The sequence below is a fragment of the Callorhinchus milii genome, unplaced genomic scaffold (genome assembly GCF_018977255.1).
Source record: "Callorhinchus milii isolate IMCB2004 unplaced genomic scaffold, IMCB_Cmil_1.0 Scaffold3, whole genome shotgun sequence".
NCBI lineage: Eukaryota > Metazoa > Chordata > Chondrichthyes > Chimaeriformes > Callorhinchidae > Callorhinchus > Callorhinchus milii.
The window spans coordinates 29,726,549-29,753,302 of NW_024704744.1; the positions used below are offsets into that span (position 1 = coordinate 29,726,549).

The following is a 26,754-nucleotide window of genomic DNA, read 5'->3' on the forward strand; positions in this document are numbered from 1 at the left end:
AACTCCCCCACTCACAGTCACGGCCACCCACTCGATTTGGTGATCACCCGGGGCCTCAGTGTCTCGGGTGTCACTATTACCGACAAGGCCATCTCTGACCACTACTTCATCTCCGCTGAACGCACCTGTGACAAATCTGGCCTAACGGTCCACCGACAAATCTGGCTGGACCTCCTCAAAATCTACCGCTCCACTCTAGCCTCGGTCAAATCGTCCTTCTACTCCCTGGAGGCGAAGAACAACCCCAGGCTACTGTTTTCCACTACAACCCGAGTCCTCCGTCCCCCCCGCCACCCCGCGCAGGTCATCTCCTCCAACCTTCACTGCGAGGAGATGCTGGATTTCCTTGAATCCAAGATCAAGGGAATCCGCTCCGCGGTCACTTCCCCTCCAACTTCCACCAACCACCCACCCCTTCCCTCCCACACTCCGACTCCTACCCATCCTCCCCTACACACCTTCGTACCCGTTTCCCCACCCTCTGTCACTGAACTCATCCTATCCCTAAAACCAACCACCTGCTCCCTTGACCCCATCCCCACTCCACTCCTTATCTCCCAGCTCCACTTTCTTGCCCCACATATCACTGACATCATCAACCTGTCCCTCTCCTCTGGCTCTGTCCCCATTCCATTAAAAACTGCCATCATCACGCCCACCCTGAAAAAACCCTCCCTTGATGCGTCGCAGCTATCAAGCTACCGGCCCTTCTCCTCCACCCCCCGTACTGTCTCATGTGGTGTCCCTCAGGTCTCTGTCCTCGGTCCCCTCCTCTTCACCCTCTATATGCTCCCCCTCGGTGACATCATCCGCAGACATGGAGTTAACTTCCACATGTATGCGGATGACACCCAACTCTACCTTTCCTCCTCTACTCTCAACTCCACGACCACCGATGTCCTGACGGCCTGCCTGTCCGACATCGAGTCCTGGACGAGAGACAACTTTCTTCAGCTCAACGTGCGTAAAACCGAGGCACTCCTGATTGGCTCACGTCAGCGCCTCCGCACCTCAGGCGCTGACACCATCAGCATCCAAGGCTGCACTCTCCACCTCTCAAAGCCAGTCAGGAACCTCGGCGTTTTGTTCGACCCTGAGCTGTCCTTTCTCCCTCACATCCGCACCACAACTGGCACCGCCTTCCATCACCTCCGGAACATCGCCAGACTACGGCACTACCTCACCCCTCACGCTGCTGAAACCCTGGTCCACGCCTTTGTCACCTCAAGGGAACTCTCTCCTCGCCGGCCTTCCCGCCACCTCCCTCCACAAGCTGCAGGTCATTCAGAACTCTGCAGCTCGTGTACTGTCCCGCACCAGGCTTCGGGACCACATCACTCCCACCCTCGCTCGCCTCCACTGGCTCCCCATCCCCCAGAGGATCGAATTCAAGATCCTCATCCTCACCTACAAGGCCATTCACGGCCTTGCTCCCTCCTACCTCTCCAACCTACTGTCCCCCTACCTACCTGCCCGTACCCTCCGTTCCTCTGGCTCCGGTCTGCTCCACGTCCCCCGCCCCAATCGCCCTACCATCGGTGGTCGGGCCTTCAGCCTCTCAGCCCCCAGGCTCTGGAACTCCATCCCCCAGTGCCTTCGCCGCCTCCTCCCTCTCCTCCTTCAAGGCCGGTCTCAAAACCTTTCTCTTTGACCATGCCTTCAGCTCCCCTCTCGACTCTCTTCCCCCTCCTCGCTCCCTCCCTTCCCTCCCCTCACCCTGACCATTTCCCCCCTCCTCGCTCCCTCCCTTCCCTCCCCTCACCCTGACCATTTCCCCCCTGCTCGGGTCATGACCCAACTGTGCAGCGCCTTGGGACGTCCTCCTGACGTGAAAGGCGCTTTATAAATGGAATCTTGTTGTTGTTGTTGTTTTATGACACACAATCATTTTAAGGCTTTTCATTGACTTTTTATAGAGTTGAGCAACATTTAACTGGAATCAAATACTACTGCATTTGTCTGGACTCTGAAGCAATATCTTACTTTCAACATTTGACTGTACAATTATTTTTATCCTGTGGTTTGAGTGGGGGCTGGGGAGAGAAAAACCTGGGTGGGATATATCCATTGGACCAGTCTAACACAAAAAATTACATAGACATTGAACTGGGAGTACATTGTACACCTAATCTCTCAGTCTTCAGGGGGGACTAGTCGGCGAGGCAAAGATAAGGACAGGTATGCTTTAAATACTGCAATCCATCTCATTATGTGATTTTAATCTTTGTTGCCAAATGTTCCTGTGGCCCAAGCAAAATACAAACAAAGTGACTGATAGGTACACAAACAAACAGGCAACATAACAAGAATAACAAATAAGTAATTTTCAACCACTATAAATGTGGCTGGTGGATTTAGAACTACCACACTATAGAGTACAGTATTTACTTAGTGGGACTGAAAAGCGTCTTTGGTTCAGTCTAAATCTTCTTGTGTCCTTCCAACACTGTGATATTGTCAATGCTGGGAATCTTCCAGAATGTATCAGCTCCTTTTGACCTGGGTACCATAGACCATACACTGGGTTCTATTCAGACTGAGGCTTCAAATGCCAAAAGAGAGAGAGGGAAAAAGAGAGTGATAGCAATTTCATCATTCTAAATGTGTGTCACCTAATTACTGCTGTAAATAGTTTCTGCAGAGATTACAAGGTAGAAAGCTGATTCCTTGAGAGTTGTATTGAACTAAATTGTTCTTAAATTTAAAAATTAGACTTTAGGTTTAAATTCAGGTAAACACGTTTTTAGCTGTAAAATCTCTGTGACTGGCTGTTTCCTGTCCTGATAGAAATCCAGGCCAGTGATAAGCTCCACATCCCGTACACGTGCTGTGTGCATCCAAACTCGCTCCTCAACCCACTGGGACTCCTCCTTGCCGTCCTGACACAGAATACAAATGCAGTTGTAAGTGTTGCTTATAGCAGTGCAATAGATGTACACATTGATTTCATAGAGCATTTATATCATTATGTAACAATATAGGGATGTTTCTTACATTTTAAACCAAAGTTTGCAGCATTTCATAATGTATTCCTTGCGTTAATGTAATCCTTGTGCTAAAGTTTGTTGTATTTCTTCACAATGTGTCAATTAACACAAGCAAGCACTGCAAATTTTACTCTATAGTGTGATGGTCAAATGACCAGTTTCTGTGCTATGAACACTGAATGATTCTATCTGTTTAGCGATGTTTACCTGCCAGTAAGTAGGAACTGGGTTATAAGTCGATTGGCGGATCGCTTTTCCATGGATAATAATCCATTTAAAAAAATGTGGTCACTCAGTCCACAACAGCTTGTGGGACACTGCTGTGTGCAATTGGCTGCCTCATTTCACCTAGAATATACAGTCAATTCACTTTACAGTCAATTCACTTTACAGTATATTCTGTGAAGCACTTTGAGATGTCTTGAAGATTTGATAAGGCGTTATATCAAATGCAAAGATTATTATTATTAAAATAAAGGATTCTAATATCTCTTATGCTAATATAGTTTAGGTTGTTACATTATAAGACCTCAAATTGAATCACACAATAGCAACATTTCCAACAACAATAATAAATCAATGTTTTCTTTTAAATAAGTAGATTTCATAATCCAAAGTAAAGCTTTACTTACTGGGCAACTCTCACTATTGTCTGGTCTGTGGGGTAGAATGAAAGACATTGCATCCAGTGAGGCTTCACACTGCAGAGGAGTCTTTGTGGTGTTCCTGCAGCTGGTAATGACTATGTAGTAGTGAGTTGGGATTGGGATTGCTGTATTATTCACGTGCCTATACAAATTCATGCAAGGAGAGACAATGCAATGAGATTCCAACTTTATTTCTCCAGATATTTATTGTTCATTTTTTAATTTTGTTTAGCATATTGTGTCACAAATGCAGAAACCCATCAACAACAACAACAAAATTACATTTGTTTAGCGCCTTTCACATCGTGAGGACGTTCCAAGGCACTAATGCCCCATCAACATTAAGAGTATCCATACCATGCTGAGAATTCCACATATGTATGCTACATACCTATACATGGAAATTTCCCTGTGGCTCGAATGCAATGTGCACTCTCTAGCCAGAGGGACGCACCCTGCTTACCTAATTTTGGAGAGTATTAGGTGCAGATTGGTAAGAGCCAAGGCTTGTAGACTTCAGAGTGGGTGTCTGGGTATTGCTAGAGTTTAACCAGCTCTAAATGCATAGCTTGCCATTGAAAATACTGTCTACCAAGTTTCCCTCTGCTTTTTCAGCTGGGACCACTCCACCAGTTAGGGCTCTGGCTTGCAGGGTTAGCAGGGGCTATGTTGGAAGAATCCCTGCTGTCGGTAGTTGGTCATTTGGCATCAAACAAGCACAGGTTTGAGCACTCAGGGAATTTTTAGATTAATGAATAAAGAATAACATTCCTCAAAGTTAATAATTCAGTGTACACTGAGAGTTTGCTCCAGTTGATGATAACATTCACTACAGACAGTTCTTGTCCACCACAGAGCAAACACCACAGCAAGTCAAACAAATGTCATTATCCTTGAGGTGACATTCACAGCAAAGCAAGATATGATAAGGCAATCATGGTTATAAACTGAAATCTAGAATAAACTACAGTCAAACCTGTTCAAGGAACCACCTCCATTCAGCAACCACCCTCTGTTAACAATCACTCAAGAAGAGCCATGACAGACAGTTAGCACAACAACATACCCTTACTCAGAGACCACCCTTATATAAAGACCACTTTGATTAAGTCGCTGAATGGTTGTTGAAGACAGGTTTGACTGTATTGGTAATTTACCATTGTAAATAGAGTATTGAATACTTTTAAAGTTAAAATGTAATAAATAGCAAATTATTGTCAGAAATGTATCTCTAACAATGTTTGGCTTTCACAACAGAGTAAAATCCCTGATATACTTACTGATTGTCTAATGCTGTCCTCACTCTTATGAGCATTAATGTAAATACTGTAGTGACTGACTGGCATTGATCAGGAGAGATTCACAGTCCAATCATAGTAAATCCAATTTTAAATCTTTTAAGGTCTGTCCAGGATAACATTTAAAAATATTTTTACGGCAAGTTAAATTGAATATAATAGCAATCACGAGTCAAAGCTGTGACTATTTAGCACACCACATTGCCTCATACTGGAGTCTTGTTGCTCAGTGATTAGAGCACTCGCTTTGCAAGCGAGAGACCTAAGTTCAATTCCAGGCAGGGCGAAACCTTGGGCAAGTTTCCTTACTCCACACGCCTAATAATAATCCCTCCAAAAACCAACAACAATAATAAATTGGTCATTTTCAATCTATGATTGTTTGTGGGACATTGCTGTGCGCAATTGGCTGCCGCGTTCGCCCACAAATATACAGTCAATTCACTTTACAGTGTGTTTTGTGAAGCGCTTTGGGACGTCCTCCCGACGTGAAAAGCGCTATATCAAATGCAAGGATTATTATTATTATTATTATATACTAAAGGAGTTCCTGACATTACAACAAGATTACATTTGTATAGCGCCTTTCATGTCGAGAGGACATCTCAAGGCGCTGGACAGTGTACAGCATTTCAGACCTGACCTGGGGTCAGGGAGGGAGACGGGAGGGAAGGGGGGTGGCCGATGGCATGGTCGAAGAGAAGGGTTTTAAGGTGGGATGTGAAGGAGGCTAAAGAGGGGGGGAGGCGGAGTGATTGGGAATGGAATTCCAGAGGTTGGGGGCAGAGTGGCTGAAGGCTCAGAGGACGTGGAGCATGCCAGAGCCGGCTGAGTGGAGGGAACAGGCGGGTTGGTAGGGGGTTAGGAAGTCGCAGAGGTCGGGTGGGGCGAGGCCACGGAGGGCTTTGTAGGTGAGGACCAAGATCTTGAACTGGATTCTCTGATGGATAGGGAGCCAGTGGAGTCGGGCGAGAATGGAGGAGATGGGGTCACGGAGTTTGGTGCGGGAGAGGACACGGGCTGCAGTGTTGTGGATTATCTGCAGCCTGTGGAGGGAGGAGTTAGGAAGGCCGACAAGCAGGGGGTTTGCATAGTCAAGTCTGGAGGTGATGAAGGCCTGAACAAGAGTTTCGGGGCCTGAGGGGTGAGGTAGTGGCGGAGTCGGCCGATGTTACGGAGGTGAGGGAAGACAGATCGGGTCATGGCTTGGATGTGGGGAAGAAAAGACAGTTGAGGGTCGAACAAGACACCGAGGTTCCTGACTGGCTGGTGAGTTTGTAGTGTGCAACCATGGAGGTTGATGCTGCCAGAGCCTGAGGTGCTGAGGCGCTGGCGCGAGGCAATCAGGAGGGCCTCAGTCTTGTTCACATTCAACTGTAGGAAGTTTGCCCTCATCCAGGACTTGATGCCCGACAGACAGTCTGTCAGGACAGCAGTGGTCCTGGAGTTGAGGGTGGAGGCAGAAAGATAGAGTTGGGTGTCATCCGCATACATGTGGAAATTGACCCCATGTCTGTGGATGATGTCACCAAGGGGGAGCATGTAGATACTAAAGAGGAGAGGGCCAAGGACAGAGCCCTGGGGAACGCCAGACGTGACAGTGCGGGGGCTGGAGGAGAAACCATTAGAGGCAACAAAGTGGAGACAGTGAGAAATAGGATTCGAACCAGGCAAGGGCAGGTCCATGAAGATTAAGTAAAGAGAGGCAATGTATGAGGATGGAGTAGTTGACAGTGTCGATGGTGGCAGAGAGGTCGAGGAGGTCAAGGAGGCAGAGGGAGCCCTGATCACAGATGTTCAGAATGTATTAGTGACTTTGACCAGGGCTGTTTCCGTGCTGTGGGCAGTGCGGAAGCCGGATTGAAAGGGGTTCAAAGAGGGATTGGCAAGAGAGAAAGGAGCGGAGCTGAGACACAATGACTCATTCCAGGACCTTGGAGAGGAATGGGAGGTTAGAGATGGGGCAGTAGCTGGAGAGGAGGGATGGGTCCGGGGAAGGTTTATTCAGGACGCACATAAATATGGATCAAAATTGTAGTATTCATAAACAAATGTAATTGCCAATTTAAGAAATAGATCTGAAAGGGAGTTTAGAAGGAACGTCTTTACACAGAGGCTGATGAGAATTGGAATTCACTCACTGAACCTGTGGTTGAAACAGAAAGTATCAACATATTTAATATATTTAAGAGGAAACTTGCAGCCTGCATGAGTGCGAGGGGAATATAGAGATGTAGGGGAAGGGAATGTGAGTGGTGAAGGTTCATATTGAGTATAAACATTGACATGGACTAGTTGGGCAGAATGTCCTGCGTCTGTGCAGTAATATACTATGTAATTCTATCTTTACCCCAAGCTCCACAGACCACAAAGATGGTACAACCCTGATTCCTGAAGTTCTTTCATAGCCATTGTGAAAGCTTTGGATTCCAAATTGCGGCCTTTCAATGCCGCTTAAAAAATTAACCACTCAACTAAAGCAGTATCCTATCCTGAAAGCTGAAAACCACAGGTCGGCTAAATAAACTAAAGACAGTCAGGGTTTGTCAGTCAGGTTTGGATGCTCTCAATATTCAGGAGATTTGTGGTTAGTAACATCACTAATTTGACTCCAATATAGTTTTCTTCATTACTGCCTAATTATGGTCTTTATCCAAGAACCCGGTTTAAAGATGATTTACTGATTTATTTTCTTCTAAACAAACTAAGATAAGAAAGCGCAAAAGAATGTTTTCTTCTTACTCTGAAATTTTCTCAGGACTATCGAAATGTCCGTCAAAATCATAATCAAACACTGGTCCACTCATGATGTTGATGCCATTTCTCTCCGCTGCGTACCTTGGCAGTAAGATGTTGTGGACGTGATGCCATATTACTGAGAAGCAACAGACCAGTTAAAATATAGCCAGTGAGACTATTGATGAAAACATGACCATCAGATATTTTATTTTCATGGTATCAACAAAACTTAATATTTTTCATCCAATAACACCTAGGAAACATTTTTTTTATTTAGTGGGTCTGATTATTTTCTAATTATCTCCCCATTGGCAAATGGCTCTGCTCCTGCCTCATCATACCAGGTGCAGTTCCACATGATTCAGTACCTCTCCAAAGCCCTGTTCAATGTCAGCCTTTACAGTAAGTGTTGCCAAGAATCTCCTCAACTGGTTGCCAGTAAAGGATGTGAAGAAGGACCAAAAACAGGAACCTGGCTGTTTTTCCCAAACCTAACATTTGGAAAGTCAGGGAATTTAGGCTCCCCATGCAGTACAAGATGTGTCCAGCTAACTCAACATAGACTTGGATTGGAACCAAAATGTTCCTGATCAATAAGATCAATCCACTGTGCCAGTGGTGTTGCTTCAACAAAAGTTAATTAGCCTCTGTTCTTCCTGGCAAACTATCCAGTGGCACAGGCAGAACATGTGTTCTGAACTGATTTTGAGCTGGGCTTTTTTTTAGAGTAACAACAACAACAACTTGGATTTATATAGCGCATCTCAGAGCGCTTCACAGTCACGGATCCCAGTGCTGAGCCAGAGGGCGGAAGGTGACCAAAGGTGCGATTGAAAAGAAAGGTCTTCAGCCGAGACCTGAAAATAGGAAGAGAGGGGGCGAGGCGAAGGGAGTGAGGAAGGGAGTTCCAGAGCCTCGGGGCGTAGTGGCTGAAGGCATGGCCACCGATGGTAAGCAAACGTTCACACAAAACATTTTGAGGCTTTAATCTCAGTGAGTTATGGTCTCGGAGCATTGAAGTTTCTGCCAGTGAAATTACATTTTTGTTAATGGGTAGATAAATCAACTTATTGTTGATAATTTAAAAGCATTGTTTCACAAAACTGCATTCAGAATGCTAGTGTCATTGACTGCAAGTCATTAGAGTCAGGAGAAGCAATGGGTCAGCTCTGAGCGAGAGTTGGAGTTGAGAATCTGCAAAATTAGTGTTAAGCACAAATGCTCAGCTATCCATAAAATAATAATCTTTGTATTTGATACAACCCCATTCATGTCATGAGGCAGACTCGAAGCACTTCACGGGATATACTGTATAGTGACGGTGTATTTTTTTAAAAGAACACAGTCGCCAATTAGCTCACATTAATGACCAATTTTATCACCAGGAGACCAGAGAAACTCACTTCTCTTTTTGAATAGTATCATGGGATCTTTAACATGTTCTAAAATGTTCCTAACACACATCTCTAGTCTTAAGATATTTGTATGTGATTTTTCGAGTTACTGTTTCAAGCAGCAACAAAAACGTTTTCTAAATCAGAATGAAAATGTATCACAAAAATGTGAAAACATATGATGAAACATTCTGATGTTTCAATCTAAATAAAATTTTTAAGTTGCCTAAACTTTCTATATACGTAGTTAATATTGATCACATTAGAGTTATATTACTTTTCAGTAAAGTAAACCACTCAGGAAAGAGCTGGATACTGTCTCACTTACTTTTAAATGCCTCATACATGGGCACAATGTTGCTCGTAATTAAACCATCATAATGCTCAGTTCCTGATGTGACCAGATCTATAAAAAAAACAGGTTATTGCATTTTCTCTGCATATTATTTCAGATGAAGAATATGTAGAATGACACAGACTTACATAGAATGTTACAGCAGAAGCAGAATGTTAACAGCATTTGGCACAACAAATGTGCAGTGTTTCTACTGCACATGAACCTCCGCCTCTCCTTATCCCATCCCCCAAATCACTTTTGTATGCTGATGGAAAATAAATCTGAAATACTTTCCTCCTCACCCCTGCCCAGGAAGATTAAACCAAATTATGAAGAATGCCTGTCTTTGTAATGTTGCAATACTCAGATGGAAAAGATTTGCAACCGTGACATCCAACAAGTCCATCCCTGGCACATTTCAGCCAAGTGGAGAATCTGCATTCTTCCTATCTCCACAGACACTAATACCTCAACAGCTGGATAACAATTTTGCCTCTTATATGTCTCTTAGATGACTTTCTAGGTCTGAGAAGTTGCAAATTGAAAGCTAGCTGAAGGCTTCACCCTTTTGAGTGAAATGTTGTGCTATTGTTGTGCAATGTTGAAAATGACCAGGTCAAATTAGGTTTATTCTGGGATACCAAAGGGTTAGTTTTTGCTAACCTGTGCCTAAGACTTTCAGAGATTAGATGAGCAGGATGATTTCCTCTGAGAGAGTGTGCCAGATGGAGGGAAATTTTCCTTGGTTTGAAAACTCTCAAGCATGGGAAAGGGTTTCTCACCAAGCTGACCAAAACAAAAAATATCCTCAATGCCCATTACCAAGAGTATAACAAGTTCACTGGATACTACTTACTGGGAGAGTACAGAAAATCATAGCTGATGTTTAAATCTGCCTTATAGTTCGAACACTTCTGGCTGCTGTTTGCAAAGACCCGAGGATCAGCCCGCAGGCAGTCTGAAATGACTGGTGGTAAAGGCGTTGTTTCCTGTCAGGCAAACACAATTTTTTTTAAAAAAGCTGCTTTTAAAAGAAATTAGTTCACATATTTGGGTGATTCAAGCCAAACCAGTTCCTGGAATATAAAAGCTCACTGCCAAATTATGTTGCAAGAGTGCCACAATAATAACAGACTGGTGCAATACGAGGATAGAGCAATAAGACTTTGATTCAAGCTTTGATTTACAGCATCATCTGAAAGACCTTTATTTAACTTTATATTAACTCCAGATATTCTCCAATCAAGAGACAGATGATTTTAAAAAGTTGTTCCTTTTGAAGGAATTGGTTGATGCAACTCATTGATGTGGCATCAACTGCTTTATTTGAGAATCTATCCCCATATCCACTACTGTTTAAACAATACTTTTTTTTAATTCTCCTAAGTAACAGAATACATTGGAACTTTACTGTGGGTGTTTATTATGTTTAGTGTCAGCCTATCTCAGTTGATTGCATTCTCGCCTCTGATTCAGAAAGTTGTGGATTCCTGCCCATGTCAGAACTTGGACACAGTCTATGCTGACACACAGTGCTGTGGGATTTAGTGCATTGTCAGAGGTGCTGTTTTTCAAATGAGATGTTAAACCGAGGTCCCATCTCCTTGTTCAAGTGGACATTAAAGATCCCTTGGCGGTATTTAAAAATATAAGGGAATTGCTCCTGATGTCCTGGCCTATCATCCCCTAAATAGAATTAGTCATTCACTTCATGGCTGTTGGTGGGACATTATTGTGTGCAAATTAACCTCCACGTTTGTTGACAAATGCCCAGTCACTACAGTTTGCAGTATGTATTCTACGAAATGCTTTGAAATCTTTGGCTCTGGAACTCTATCCCCCAGTGCCTTCGCCTTGCCTCCTCCCTTTCCTCCTTCAAGGCCGATCTCAAGACCTTTCTCTTTGACCGTGCCTTCAGCTCCCCTCTCGACTCTCTAACCCTCCTCGCTCCCTCCCTTCCCTCCCCTCACCCTGACCATTTCCCCCTTGCTCGGGTCCTGACCCAACTGTACAGTGCCTTGGGACGTCCTCCCGACGTGAAAGGCGCTCAATAAATGGAATCTTGTTGTTGTTGTTGTTGTTGAGACATCCCCTTGATGTGAAAGACAATATATCAAATGTAAGGATTATTATTTTATTTAATACCACATAGTTTGTCTGTGTACATCAGTAATTTTATTTGAACACAAGAGCTCACAAGAGCTAAAATTAATAACCTTGAGTTTTCTATACACAGTGATGGATATTTGAACAGATTCTGAACAAAACAGTTGCTGCTTCATCAACTAACTCCTTCAAAGGAATTGATTCTGGACTGGATAAGAGGAGCAGGAGACAGAGGAAGCAATCCACCTCAGGAAAGAAGAGAGTAAAGTCTGAATTGTGTAGATAAAGGGATAGAATTTTTCCAATGAGATACAATGAGTAGGTTAGGAAATACACAATAGAGTTGCATTTTGCATGATCTGTGGAAAGAGAAGGCTTGAAGGTCTGGATATCCGTTTTAAATTATATTTATTTTCTTACGTAAATTCCAGTCAGTGCCATATGTGTGGATGTCAGCCCACAGTGAAAATATCTCTTAAAAGGGGAAGTGGGAAGATCATTTTGTGCCAGTGGTTTATTGCATCCTTTGGAGTATTTTACTGGGTTTGACACAAAGCTTCCCATGGTTTTGTGTTGATTAGTCACCATTTTCCATTTGGTCATCTTTACTCTGGCTGCCTTCTTTTCCTGCTTTTAATGTCTGCACTAATCTTTGAGAAGCCAGTATTTCAATACACACAACAACTTGCATTTATATAGCACCCTTCATGCAGGGTAGCATCCCGAGTGCTTGACAATGGCGGAGTCTGACCCTAAGCCAGGGAGAGAAGGAGGTGGGAGGTGACCGTAAGCACGATCAAAAAGGAAGGTCTTTAGACGGGATTTGAAAGTGGAAATAGAGCGGGCAATAATAATAATAATAATAATAATAATCCTTGCATTTAAGGCAGAGGGATTGAGGGAGAGAATTCCAGAGTTTCGGGGCGTAGTGGCTGAAGGCGTAGTGGAACAAAGGGGACGAGGAATGAACAGGAAGCTGGAGCCAGCCAAGCAGAGGCAACAGGTGGGGGAGTGGGGAGTAAACAAATCGGATGGGCAGGGAGGTGCGAGGGCATGAGGGGATTTGAAACCAAGTGAGAGGATCTTGAAATTGATCCGTTCAGTAATTAGGAGCCGGTGGAATCTGGCAAGGACTGGTGTGATGGTGGTACGGAGTTTTGTGCAGGTGAGTATCCGGGCAGTGGAGTTCTGAATTAGTTGAATTTTGTGTATGGTGGAGCGGGGAGACCAGCAAGAAGGGCATTGGAATAGTCCAGCTGGGAAGTGACGAAAGTGTCGACAAGGGTTTTGGCTACTTTTTGTTGTGAGGTATGGATGGAGGCGGGCAATGTGATAGAGGTGAAAAAAGAGGTCCTGGTCAGAAAACGGATGGAGGGTAGAAGTACCATAACATATTTTCATCCTTATTTATAACTGGAAGAGATGATGAGAATTAGCTGTGAAAACATACCGGTTTAAAAATAGTGTAGGCATTCCAGAGGGGCATTAGAATATCATCACTGTAGCCACTGATGTAGGATTCATGAAACAGGAGACAATGTGTGATGTTCTGTAAAACTCTGGGTCTTCCATAGGGTATGTTCTGCTCCTCTGTTAATTGAACTAAAAAAACACAAGTAAACATTTCAACATCCATCGATTTCCTTTCAATGGCTCCATTTACCAAAATCTTTTTATTTCTTGCAGAATATTTTGGTCACATCGAGAAAGAAAGAAGTCAGAAAAAATCACAGCATAAATGGCAATGCCCAGTGAAAATGTGCCTTGTAACACAAAGTGTGAGTCCTCCACAAAGTGTAAAAAGGAATTTTATGTTTTATCATACTGCCCAGGAACTTGGGTTTGAAATTGCCTTGGAGCAGATTTGTCATGTAAAAATGATGCAAATTCCCTTCAGGAGATGCATTTTACTTTACAAAGTACTTTTATTTTCCCGATGAGTATTCATTTTTGAACTTCATTACTATTACTCAAAGTGGAAGGATAAGATCAAATGGGCCGAAGGGCCTTCTCTATCCGAAACATTCCTTTGTTCTTGTGATGTCTCCCTTAGAAATGCACCCAAAAGCGGGTTATAAGTAATCATTCATTGGAATGCCAGAGCTGTGCATTGTGTGTTTTACAAGGCAACAACAACTTGCACTTACATAGCACCCCTCATGCAGGATAGCATCCCAGTTGGCACTTGGCAGTTAGACGTGGGTGTACATCAGTGTTCTCCACAAAGAATTTCCTGTCACTGCTGAGACTACAGTGCACTGTCTCTCTCAGGGATTCAGATCAAGCCTCTCACCCACATCTCCTGTTACCTGGAGTGCGAGTTTCTAAACATACATTCATACATCCAGCACCTGGAGTCCACCTTGATTGACTTGCAGAGAGGTAAGCAGCTGTTGCTTAAGTCCCCACCTTCGACTGGTCGAACCATCACTCAATGGTAAGGACGTGTGTCCCAGCTAACAGGACGATGGTATCAATGCTCTCACACATTTCATACTGAACTGAGTTGCCCTTGGGAATGGGAGTTCCTGATAACTACCATCCACCCAGTGAGGGCTCAACCCTATCCATATAATTGTCGAATGTCAAATGGCTGACTCTTCTCCACGGAGGAGGTAAGCAGAAACTTTTTGGAGCTAAACTGGCTCCAAGGTAACATTTGGCAATGGAATGTCGGAATTGAGCCAACCCTCTGCGGGGTCTCCGTAGTTCTGTTCCTGAGCTAGACAGATCCGGAGTACTTCAGGGCATTGCTCGTAACAGCCCAAGCAGGATATGGAAGGGCAGTCCAGTCACTGGGGGCAAGGACTCTTTCCCCTCAGATCCCGTTAACCCAGCAAGCCAAAGCCCTACTGGATAGGGTTGTCCTAGCTGGACAAGCAGAGGAAAAGCTTGCCCTCAATGGCAAACTATGCAGTTTTAGCTGGTAAGACTCCAGCAGTACCCCAACTCATACTTTGTGATCCCCAAACCTTGGTGATTGCCAATCTACACCTAATACTTTATAGAATTAGGTAAACAGGATGAGTCCCTCCAGGGAGAGAGTGTGTATTCCATTCCAACAATCTATCTGTGGAATTTCCATGTGTAGGTGGGATGCATGGAATTCTCAGTTTGGTTTGGATACTGTTAAGCACGGTGATGGCTTTTGCCCAGCTGACCAAAGCAAAAGCACACACCTCCTTGCAGTGTTGATTACAGAGTGTTACAGCAGATGGATGGATGTGGATCCTTGTGGATGGGAGGAAGTGACTGCTTGTACCTTTGGCCAAGAATGGTAACTGAGAGGGGATATAGGGGAGAGGAACAGCAAGTCACAATGTAATGCCTCTTTAAATTATAAACTCAATGTGTGGGAACTCAGTCAACGTCTGGGCCATAGTATTAATTATGTCTAATTTTCAGAATTCAATGTTCCATTGCTACTCCTTCCTACTGTACAGAACTCTAATCCAAGCAATTATTACACAAACTGATTATATTTCCTGTATATTAACATTCAATAGCATTAAAATTGTAACACGAGGGCGACCTCAACATCATGGTTTTCATAGTCTCAAATCTTCTGCCATTTGGGGATTAGGATTAACATTGGTGTTTTTCTTAGTCATAGTGGTTCAACCAAAATGTGCAGAATCGGTTGGCTTACTAAAACAGGGATTTCTCTAGATCACTGGCACTTTAAGAGTTAAACATTATTTGATTTATGCAAGTTCTGTGATTACAACATGTTGTTATGTTTTACATTTCGCTTACGCATACTTTGTTAATTAGAATTGATTTATTTTCCCTCCATTCTATTTTCTTCCTTATTCTGTAATGTCATAAATATGGCAATTATTACGTCACATAAAGCACTTCCTCCCCAGAGTTTCTATTGTGGTTTTCTGACTGTTTCATAATTTTCAACATACATCATTGTCAGGCATTTGACAAAATGAGATGGAATATAGGAACAGGAGTAAGCCATTCAGCTCCTTGAGCCTATTCCGCCATTCTGTTATATCATAGCTGATGTGCACCTCAACTCTATTTACCCACTTTTCTCCATGCAGGAAACAAAGTGGAGGTGGTGGGTCAAGCAGGAATTTAACCAGGAGAGATGGAGACGGATGAGGGAGGAGTGGTGATCAAGGAGGATGGGGAGGTCCAGTGTTGAATGCAACAGAGAGGTCAAAAAGGACAAGGAGACATAGAGAGCCCTAGCCGCAGAGAAAGAAAGAGAGGGAGAGAGGGAGGGAGAGAGAGAGAATATCATTGGTAACTGACAAGGACGCTCTCAGTGCTGTTTGCAGTCAAAATGCAGACTTGCAAGGGAAATCTGGAAGTGAAGTTGGATGGCAACAACAGTAGGTTGGAGAGTAGCCAGAAGTTGGTGATGAAGGGTAAGTCTTTTGTGGAGGTAGATGATGACAGTAGTTTTGAAGGGGAGTGGGAGAGTGCCGGAAGAGAGGGACAGGTTAACTGTATCTGCCAGCAGGGGACAGCGCAAGAGCAATTGAGTAATCAGCAGTTGGTTTGGGAGAGGGATGGTGAAAGGGATAAGTTTCACTTTGATTATAAGGATGGCAAGGGACGAGAAATGGGGCCAAACGTGTACAGGGACAGTGATAGGGACAAGAGCAGAAGGCATGTGGGGGAGGGGGAGTGAAGGAGGAAAATGTGCCAAGCAGACTTTATCTATTTTGGAAAGAAGGAAATGCTCACATTTGGCATCAAATGTGAGAATTGAGGGTGTTTCAAGGGCGGAAAATTGTGATGGAAATGAAGAGATTGAAGTTAAAAGGGCAGAATTCTTTACTGGTTTAGGACTGAGAGGTGAAAGAGAAAAAATATTACCAATTTATCTTCTGAATTTTGAAAGAATGAGGATGCTACAAAGAATTCAGGATTATGGACAACACTGAAATCTGGAGTAAGATGCCTGTTAGAAAGAGTCTGGTTCTGACCATTTGTCAGCAATTTATGTCTTAAAATTTTACAATAAAAATGTATGTCCAACCCCCATATTATGGAGTTGCTAACTATTCATGTTGGTAAACTAGACCGAAAAAGCAGTATAGTAATTTGTCTTACCTTGATCAGCGGTAAGGTTTAATCTTTTATTCATTTCCTCAGGCGAAGTCTAATAAGAGAGAAACATATTCTTTCGATGCTGGGCTTTGTCTCTGAAAACAATTGTTTTCAGTTCAAAGTTAATTTGACAAAAGGGCAGGCAGCCCATTACTTACCGACACATTACAAGAACATCCCAGACTATTACTTGGAGTCAGTGTATAGAGTGGACAGAGAGATGGAGTGGATATCTCAGTAGGAAAAGTAGGGGTATAAAAAGGTGTCTTCAACATATTATTTAAGCTGCCATGAGATCCATTATTAGGTGCAGGAGTGATCTGTAACAAATCTATCAGAGAAAGAATTGTCATCGACTAATCATAGTATGAAATACAAAAATTATACAAAATATATACAAAATACCAAGTGCTTTTAACAACTGATATTTGATATAAAAAAATTCACCATTACGAGGCGTGTATAATCTTATATGCAATATATTCTCAATGTTTATCCGATAAGATAGATCAAATAATTTCATATGAATCCTCACCCCTAATTCAGTAGAACATTTTCCTTTAAACCAATTACATTTTTTAAAAATCCAAATAAACTATTATAGATTTATAAGCCGTTAAAATTGTGATAAAAGGCAATGGGGTTGAAAAATACTCTCCGAGAAAGCTTTAACATTCTGGTGCCTCACTAAAATCATAGAAACATTGATTCTTTTCTGCAAGGAAAACTACTGTACTTTAAGCTAACTCACAAGAATTTGGCTCCCAGTCAATTTTGAGTCAGAGTGACCTCTTGCAGGATGGATTAAGGTACATGGATTTTCCCTGCAGAAAGCTATCAGTGAGACACCACTAATGGTAGTGATCCCAGTGGGACTTTTGGGAAATTCTTAAATTCAATCTTAATTCTGTGCTCCCAAAAAATTCTGTTCTCTAAACGTTGCAGCAGTTTTGACCCCTGAAGATTATACAGAAATTCAATTTAACATTGAAACTTCATGTATTCACAAAAAACCTTTGCCTCAATAGGGTTGTCATTAAATAATGGGAAGATAATGCAGTTTCACCCATACCAGCTTCACTCATGCCAAACCGGTGATATATACTCTTTTCCCATCTTGAAACTGAGTTAAGTACCTTCTCTTTGACCTTGTGTTTGGTCACCTTTTTCACTCTCCTCACCTTCCCATTCACCTACCTTTCTTAACAAAAAAAACTTGTTTTGAAAATGAAGAACTCTGACCCTCACAATATTAGCTACTCTTTCCCTAGCCCTGAGCAGAAAAGTTGTGCTATCAGTCCAGTTCAAAGGCTGCTTGCTCATGTTTTACCTTCCCAACTCTTCCCTTCATAAGCTGCAGATCATCCAAAACTCTGGAGCTTGTGCACTCTCACGCACCAGGCTCCGTGACTCCATCGCTCCCACCCTCGCCTGACTCCACTGGCTCCCCATCCCCCAGAGAATCGAGTTCAAGATCCTCGTCCTCACCTTTAAGGCCATCCAGGGCCTTGCCCCATCCTACCTCTCTGACCTGCTGACTCCCTACCAATCTGCCCGCTCTCTCCATTCAGCGGGCTCTGGTCTGCTCCATGTCTCCCGCCCGACCCGCCCTACCATCGGTGGCCGGGCTTTCAGCCTCTCTGTCCCCACACTCTGGAACTCCATCCCACAGTCCCTTCGTCTCGCTTCCTCTCTTGCCTCCTTCAAGGCTGGTCTCGAGACACTTCTGTTCGATTGTGCCTTCAGTCGCCCTCCCACCTCTCTTGCCTTCCCTTACCCTTACACCACCCCTCCCCCATTCTCAGATCCTGACCCCTGACTGTCCAGCACTTTGGGACATCCTCACGATGTGAAAGGCGCTCTATAAATGTAATTTTGTTGTTGTTGTTGTTGTTACCTACAGCAGTCAGTGCCAAAACAGAAACATTAAATTAAATGTCCATGTTGTGATACTTGGCAAAAGAAGACAAATTGTCATTTATATTAATGAAGGATATATTGACCAAAGAGAGAGCTGGAATCCAGGGAATGTTTTTGCTTCAGCAATGGAACTTTCACCTCCTCAGAACAACAATTGGTGTTTGTCCTTGTGACTGCTGATGGCTGGTTGGGAGCAGAGGAGCAAAGAGTTCTTGCAAATAGCACCAATGTGGCTAGCACAGCCAATTTACCTCCTCCTTTCACCCACAAAGTATAGTCTCTACACTTTACAGTATATTCTGTGAAGCATTTTGAGATGCCTAGAAGACGTGATAAGGTATTATGTTAAATGCAAGGATTATTTATATTTTATAGTACAGCCAATCTGTAGCGTTACTCCAAATGGAAAAGCAATTTGACATATTGCAAATAGTGCTTGGTGGGAGCAGAAAGTAACGAGAGGAGAAATTTTAAATTAAACTAAAATTTAAAATCAAGTGGAAGTGGGATTAAGGATTAGAAGGAATTTTATTTTTCCAACAGAGTGGTGGATAAATGGAAAAAGTGCTTTGGGATATAAAGTGGAACTTCTTTGTTCCACTGTTTGGATTGTAGAATCAACCCCAGACCTCCAATATAACAAGCAAGAACTGCGACTGAACAACCAAAGGTGCAAAATGTAAGTGTTAGGACTATATCTGAAATGAAACTAATTCTACACCCATCACACCTAGACTTCATTTTTCTGTCTTCACTTTTGAAAGGCAATTCCTTCAAAATATTTTGAATCATCGTTCAAGAACACCACAGACTATTACAGAGAATTCACAGTGCAGAATCAGACTAAAACCACATTTTACATAAAATAATGGAGAAGATATCTTAGTGTTGGAGCAGCTATAAGTTGAAGCTAAAGAAAAGCTTACACAATTAAACAATATATGCTCACGCAAGATATTGTCTAATTACTGTGCGCAATTGGCTGCTGTATTTTGCCCACAAAATATACAGACAATCCACTTTACAGGATATTCTATGAAGCACTTTAAGATGTGTCGAAGTCGTGACAAGGCGCTATATCAAACGCAAGAATTATTATTATATTGTCAGGACACTTACCACACATTAGGTTATAGAGCTCAATATTGTCAAATGGTTCCACCTCAGTCCGAGATCTGAGGCCTGGCCCATGACCTATGAAGATGGCCTGCATTTCAGTAGGAGAAAACAAAGCCATCTTACTAAAAAAAACACACACATGAACAACAAACACACACACAGTTAGCAACAATTTGGAATATTGGAGGTTAAAGCATGGGTTATTCAAACTGGATTCCATATTAATGAATCCGAGAGGGGACGCCTTTCCATGACCCAGAGGTACGTCATATACACCATGCTGACTTTTGGAAGCTAATCTCTGAACATGCCTGAAAATAAAAGTTTACCCTTTACATGATTTCTTCTCTTATAGTCTTGAACCCCAAAAAAGGACTCGCTACTGCAACAGAGAGTATCCTAACACTCACACCATGCATCCTTCCAACCTCCAAGAGAGACTTATGTTTAGTGCCAATATGCACCAAATTGATAGATATTCTGAGTTATTTTATACGTGTCACAATGATCAGGTTGCTAAGAATGACACGTAACACTTACATCCATGCTTCGATATTCATTGTCGTATCCATGATTCCCACCACCACAGTATCTGAAACTTTTCTCGTCTCTGAAAAATATTTTAGAAAACTTAGCAATGAAACTGAAAGTATAAGCGATAAAACAACAACAACATTACATTTATAGAGCGCCTTTCACGTCAGGAGGACATCCCAAAGCGCTGAACAGTCAGATGTCGGGGCCCGAGAATGGGGGAGGGGTGGTGTAGGGGTGAGGGAAGGCAGAGAGGTGGGAGGGAGACCAAAGGCACGATCGAAGAGAAGGGTCTTGAGACCGGCTTGAAGGATGCAAGGGAGGAAGCGAGGCGAAGGGACCATGGGATGGAGTTCCAGAGTGTGGGGGCAGAGAGGCTGAAAGTTCGGCCACCGATGGTAGGGCGGGTCGGGTGGGAGACATGGAGCAGACTGGAGCCTGATGAATGGAGAGAGCGGGCAGGTTGGTAGGGAGTCTGCAGGTCAGAGAGGTAGGAGGGGGCAAGACCCTGGATGGCCTTAAAGGTGAGGACGAGGATCTTGAACTCAAAGTCTATTAAGATTAAGTCTATCAAGATTAATAAGTTCACTGTAGAAACTGATATTCTACCCTCATAACAGCAGAGCATCTTAAGAGATCATGAAGAACTTATCTTTTTATATTATTTTATTACGTCAAAATATCTCAAAGCAATTAATATACTTTTGACTGTTTTTGTAAGCAAATAAAGCAGCTATTTGCATGCAACCTATCTGCATTCTGTTCAAACTCTTTTTGATCAACTTTGATCTACTCCACTTCCAGTATGAATGGCTCAGTGCCTTATATTTTCTACTCTCTACAGAAGGTCTCTAGCTGTCTCTCAGTTAAATAGTCTCTGAAAGTTCCTAATTATTTGCAAGTCTTTTTCTTCTCAACAATATTCTGTTTCTCACCACACCATTCGGAAGGTCACACAAACAGCCATGAGCTGAATGGCAAATTAATGTTAATGCCTTTCCATCCAATATTCGACAGTCACAAAATGTAAGCAGTTATATTAATGGATTAGAAATTAAGAAAAGATGCAGGTAGAGAATCTCCGATTGAAATCCTAATCTTAGGTTCTACAATGTGAGTCGTGTAAACCACTAAACACTAATTTTACTCAAGTTGTGTCTCTTGTTTTTCACTCCACTCATAAATACTGTGGAACCCCTGTTAAAAGGCAATAATTGAGGTCTATAAACTCGTAAATTGCCTTCTATTAGGGCATGATGACCGAGCAGTGCTTCTGCTTTCACTACACATGAGCAGAGATCCTACATTTCTGCTGGCCCCCTGTGCCGTAAAAAAATATCTTTGGGTTATCAGGTTACAGCCAATGTCATTTTGCACAATGTATGTGACAAGACGTCAGCGGGAAGCTGATGACCCAGATCTGCATTCCAGTTGTAGGGTTATTCCTGCACTGATTTTTCTTTTCAGAGGAAAAAGATTGGCAGAGTGATAAAATGAAATGTTGATTAAACTGTCCATAAAGATGAGCCTATCAATTCAGGGTCAGAGATCTTCCTGCCAATTGTGCACCTGTGTCTCTAGCATCTGAGTGCACCAACCTCTAATGGGAAAGACTTTGACAATTTTCTTTGAAAATATTACATTGGTCCAGTAGAGATTAGTCTTGTAAAGTTGGAATTAAGGCATATTGTTGGAGCAAAGTATAGGGAGCTTTGATCTGAAGATAACCCATGTTATTCCTGACATAGCAGAGTTTAAAGCTGATGCTGGATGCAAATGGTTTATCTCCCAGCACTCCACTACTTTGCCTTCATCACTGTTGGTTTAGTGATGTTATATAAATCATTGCATCGTTTTTATTGACCTACTCTTTTTGAAAAACTTTTATATATATTATAAAAATTCTCTCCCAATGTGTTGTCATTTCAGAGAATGTACTCATGAAAATTGTTATCGATTTGTGCAGTTAATAACAGACAATAGATCTCAGTGGAAATAGAGAGTAGATGATTAAATGAAAAACATACCGTCCAGCCAACCATTGTTCATCCAAGTACAAATTAGCCTTATCTATTCTGATGTTCTTGGCATAGTGGAAGCGCTTTGGCAGGTGATGGGACATGTACGGTATGAAGTGCTGGTGAGGAAATCTGCACTAGAATAAAAAAAGACATTTGAGAAAGATAAGGAAACACATACTCCATGGATACGATAGAATTTGTATACAGATAAAGGAAGCGCATAAGGCAAAATAATAGTACTACTTCTTACATTTAGTAAAGCCCCTTTCATGTCAGGAGGAGATCTCAAAGCACCTCACAAGATTTACTGTAAATTGTAGTGCCTTTTTTTTGCAAAAATGGTAGATTGTAGGGAAATGAAAAATAACTTATGTTTTATCCTGTCAAAATATTTCACAAGTGATGCTGTTTATAGGCAAATTAAGCATGATTTGCTTCAGCAAAGTCCCATAAGCAGTTACGAGGATTGTGACTGATTTAACTGGAGATTTGTTGTCAAGGACAGAAGGATAAACTCCTTTCTCTTTTTCAATAGTTTCATGGGATTTGTGAACACCTGAAAACAGACAGTTAGGACCTTGATTTAATTTCTGATTGAAACAAGGCATCTCCAATCATATATTGCTCTCCCAGTTCTGCAGTGGAGTGTCAGTCTGAACTCTACTCTCACCTACAACCAACTGGAGGCAAATATGATTTCAACAGAACAAGTCAATAAATGAATAATGTAAGCAAGATATTATAAGCAAAACATACAGAAGGAGGAGAAAAAACATGTCCTCATGCTCCATTAATAAGCCATTAACAACCTGTTGAGATTTTGCTGTGAAGTGTATTTTGTAGGCAAATATGGAAAGCAATTTGTGCACATCAATGACCCACAAATAGCCATGAAGTAAATCACTCATTTTGTCTGGAGGGTTGTTGGCCAGAACCCCAGGATGAACTCCCCTCTCCACATAAAGCAGCATACATTCCAATTGGAGAAGAGTCAGTCATCACTATACTGGCCATAATCAACAGTAGTGTGAAAGTGACTTGATGAGGTAGCCCAAGCTTTATGAGGTGTGACTTTTCTTCATTGTTAAATAAAATTCCAGGCCAGTTTCATGCTCTCCTAGTTAGTGCATTTTTACTCAGGGAATGCAGAAAAACAGCAAAATATCTCATGCCACAAGAACAGTATGACATTTACCTAGCAACTTTGTTAATGAGTGGAAATTAATAAATAATGTGGAAGTGTTGTTTCCTGCCAAACTCCAACTTCTGGCAGAGAATTTTCTAACATCTAAAAAAAACCTGACCTTCACCATTTGCTTGTTTACATTATCAGCAAACATTGCACGAGAGGTTTCCTTCTTTCAAGGCTAGCTTTAATACACAGTATATTAGCTATTGGTTAAACCTTAAGGTTTTCACTTACTGAAAGATTTTTGATAATTCCTTCTGAATCAACTGAAAAAGAAAAACAAGAAATCACACAACTTTCAGAAACAATTGAGAATAAAATTCTAAACGACTAATATTTTATATAGTATTTCTACATCAAGCTTTGAAATCCCCTCCACGTGGAATTATCTCCCAAAAACTCTTAACCCGTCTCTCCAGCTTGTAGAGTTTTTGTAAAGTATATTCTCCCAATGTGAAAGGTGTTAGATTAACGTAATGTTTTGTGATCAATAGCCGAAGAGATTGTCGTCCCCTATTCAAGCCATACTGGGTGTAGTGCAGCATGTTTGAGCACCAGCAGAGGGAGTCATTATGAAACAAAACTTGCACTTCAGACGTAATAGCTGTCAAGTGCAATGAGGAGCATTGCAACTAATCTTAATATTCCTAATGGTCCCCAAGGTAATCTTAATCAACTCAAATTAGGTCTTGAACCAGTAATCCATCAGGCTCAATGAGGCTCAGCTTCACTTGAGGCAATGGCTTTAGCAAGCGAGTCAACAGTGGAGTGCTAAAACATATTTGTATTACTTATATAAGATTTATACTCATTTATTTTTTTTCAATTAATATTGTAAATTGTCATTGTAAACACAATCAATCAATGTCCATGTTCTGGACTATTCAATTCAAATTAAAATATTAAAGTATAACTAATTATTTTTGTATCCGGCAGCGATTGTACGCACATGTGAAATAGTCGTCTGGAACATTGATAGTTTGAATGCGAGGGGCTGGACCACTGTACATCTTTAAATTGTCCACTGAGTCTAAGTATTTTGTCATATATTCAATTTTCTCACAATACGTTTGTTCCATTCCTGAAAAACAAGTAGTCCAGAAAAAAATCACACAAAGAAATACAATTCATAAAGAATCTTTCAAGTTCCAGATTATTAATAATAATGATAATCTTTGCATTTGATACAGTGACTTATGTCATCAAAAGCACTTTGATGTAAATTGTAGTGATTGTATTTGTAGGTGAATAAGTCAGCCAATATCAAACAAGCAAACACAAAGTAACCAATATTATCTGACCACAGCGCCAGGACAAATTCCTTTCTCTTTTTGAATAGTGTCATTGGGTCTTTAGCATCCACCCAAACAGGCAGACAGGACCCCTGTTTAATGCTTGATTTGAAGACAGGATCATTGGCATTGTTCACTTTAAAAGGGACTTTACATCGGTGATCATATTTCCATTCAATGAGGAAAGAACATTTAAATATTAATGCTTCTCTAACTTCAATGCTGTTTGTAAACCTAGTGTCATCATCACTTGCACAACTTGGAACAGCTCAGGTGATTTTCAATCATAATCCATTTTAAAGAGCACACATTGCGTTAAAGCTAAGTGTGCATGTGTACCGTGGTGATTTTAGCCTGGATTAGTCTATTTATTTCCAGCAAACACAAATCCAGCAATTCTAATTGTTTTCAGCAAATGTTTATTAAAATTTGATTGTATAGTTTATTTTGTTGCTGGTCTATTTGAAGCACGGAGAGGGTAAATATATCTGCCATTGGGGTCTAATTTGCGTTACTTCACAGTGGGATTCCTTAATAAGGAATTGGAGTATAAATGGGGATTTATTCCTGTATCTGGACGTGTGTCATGCAGTTTCATGAGAGCTCCATTCCCACACAGTCTTGTCTTGAGCAGGGTTTCTGCAGGTCAAAAGGATTTCTAATGGATTTCCTGAAGGAATCCTCTTGACAAATCCCACACATTACACCCAGTTGTCACTGAGTATCAGAATACGAGTGTTCTTGGGGATCCATCACACTGATTGTAGGCTTGTATTTTGTCAAAAAGCATCAGAAAACTTTCATACCATGGTCAGCTACAACAATTACATTCACACATTTGTGTAAATTCCTCTGTTTGAGTCCATCCATCAGCATCCCTACAATCTGATCAACGTTCTGTAATGCTTCAATCACCTGTTAAACAACAGAGATTATCCTTTTAAATAAGCAAATTAAACACTTGCAATATCCTAATGCACTCAAAGGCAATTTCTTTTCAATTCAGTCCAGCTGCTTGCAGAATGCACACTCCTTCCTTAGACTTTATGCCTCAGTGATGCTAATCCAGAATTGAGAACATTTCTTAGATTGGTATGAAGGGCACCTGGGCAGTTAGCTATAAGTATGTACACTTCAATGCACTGACAAAGCGCTGCTCACTGACCTCTGACAGCACTGGGATGTAAATGAAGTGGCACTCTTACCTCAGGACACACTTGCTTTTGTGTTCAAAGGTAGGGTCTCCAGAGACACTATTATTTTCCCATGGTGGTTGGGCTGAGCTGATAGGCACCACAGAGGGCACTATAAATTCCAGAAGGCTGGACAATTCTGATCTATGCTGAACTACTTGATCTCAGCTGGGGCAGCATTTGAGTCTCTACAATTAGCCTCAATACTCCTGAGAAGAGGGGGTGGGGGGATTAACTAAGGTTCCTGCTCCTGATCAATATCCAGTGACTCAAGATGGAAAGAGCACATGCATGATTTTCAGGAAACGGTAAGATCAGACAAGTTCACTCCACCCAACAACAACAAGATTACATTTGTATAGCGCCTTTCATGACGGGAGGACGTCCCAAGGTGCTGGACAGACAGAGTTTTGGATCCGAGCTGAGGGTCGGGGTGGGGGAGGGTGGAGGGCAGTGGGGGAAGCAGGGAGATCGAAAGCACGATTGAAGGGGAAGAAATTGAGATGGATCTTGAAGGTGGCAAGGGAGGAGATGAGACGGAGGGATTGTGGGATGGAGTTCCAGAGGGTGGGTGCAGAGTGGTGGAAGGCCTGCCTGCCGATAGTGGGGCGAGCAAGGTGGGGGATGTGAGTTCAATTGACTGATGAGTACATTAAACAAACATTTGATAGTAAGAAGGATTTTCTGTGTTATTTCATTTTCTCATTGCTATAGTAACAAATACTCCAAATCAAGGAACATTCGTTTAAAATTTTCATAAAATAAAAAAAACTTACTCCACCGCTAACGGGTCCAAAGTTATGTCCTGATGAATCCGGTTCCTCCAAATATATAGTATAAAAGTTTGGCCTGGTTTTACAAAATTACACATTTTAGTGTAGCAGCATGAGATGTTTGTGAATATA

General features: G+C 42.0%; 1 protein-coding gene across 1 annotated transcript in view; it reads right to left on the bottom strand.

Annotated features, from left to right (window-relative positions):
- Window positions 1-1,887: 1,887 nt before the first annotated feature.
- The window catches only part of LOC103182286 (ectonucleotide pyrophosphatase/phosphodiesterase family member 3), a 50,298-nt gene continuing 25,431 nt past the window's right edge, over window positions 1,888-26,754 (bottom strand). Inside the window, exons 11-25 of the mRNA XM_007899237.2 lie at window positions 26,626-26,698; window positions 25,463-25,571; window positions 24,314-24,445; window positions 23,599-23,630; window positions 22,182-22,309; window positions 20,161-20,230; window positions 19,621-19,708; window positions 16,740-16,912; window positions 16,585-16,633; window positions 12,959-13,110; window positions 10,259-10,391; window positions 9,394-9,471; window positions 7,675-7,807; window positions 3,620-3,776; window positions 1,888-2,879 (exon numbers count right to left, since the gene is read on the bottom strand). Of these exons, the coding sequence (XP_007897428.1) occupies window positions 2,709-2,879; window positions 3,620-3,776; window positions 7,675-7,807; window positions 9,394-9,471; window positions 10,259-10,391; window positions 12,959-13,110; window positions 16,585-16,633; window positions 16,740-16,912; window positions 19,621-19,708; window positions 20,161-20,230; window positions 22,182-22,309; window positions 23,599-23,630; window positions 24,314-24,445; window positions 25,463-25,571; window positions 26,626-26,698 (1,678 nt within the window). The 3' untranslated portion in view covers window positions 1,888-2,708. The remainder of the gene's footprint in view (window positions 2,880-3,619; window positions 3,777-7,674; window positions 7,808-9,393; window positions 9,472-10,258; window positions 10,392-12,958; window positions 13,111-16,584; window positions 16,634-16,739; window positions 16,913-19,620; window positions 19,709-20,160; window positions 20,231-22,181; window positions 22,310-23,598; window positions 23,631-24,313; window positions 24,446-25,462; window positions 25,572-26,625; window positions 26,699-26,754) is intronic.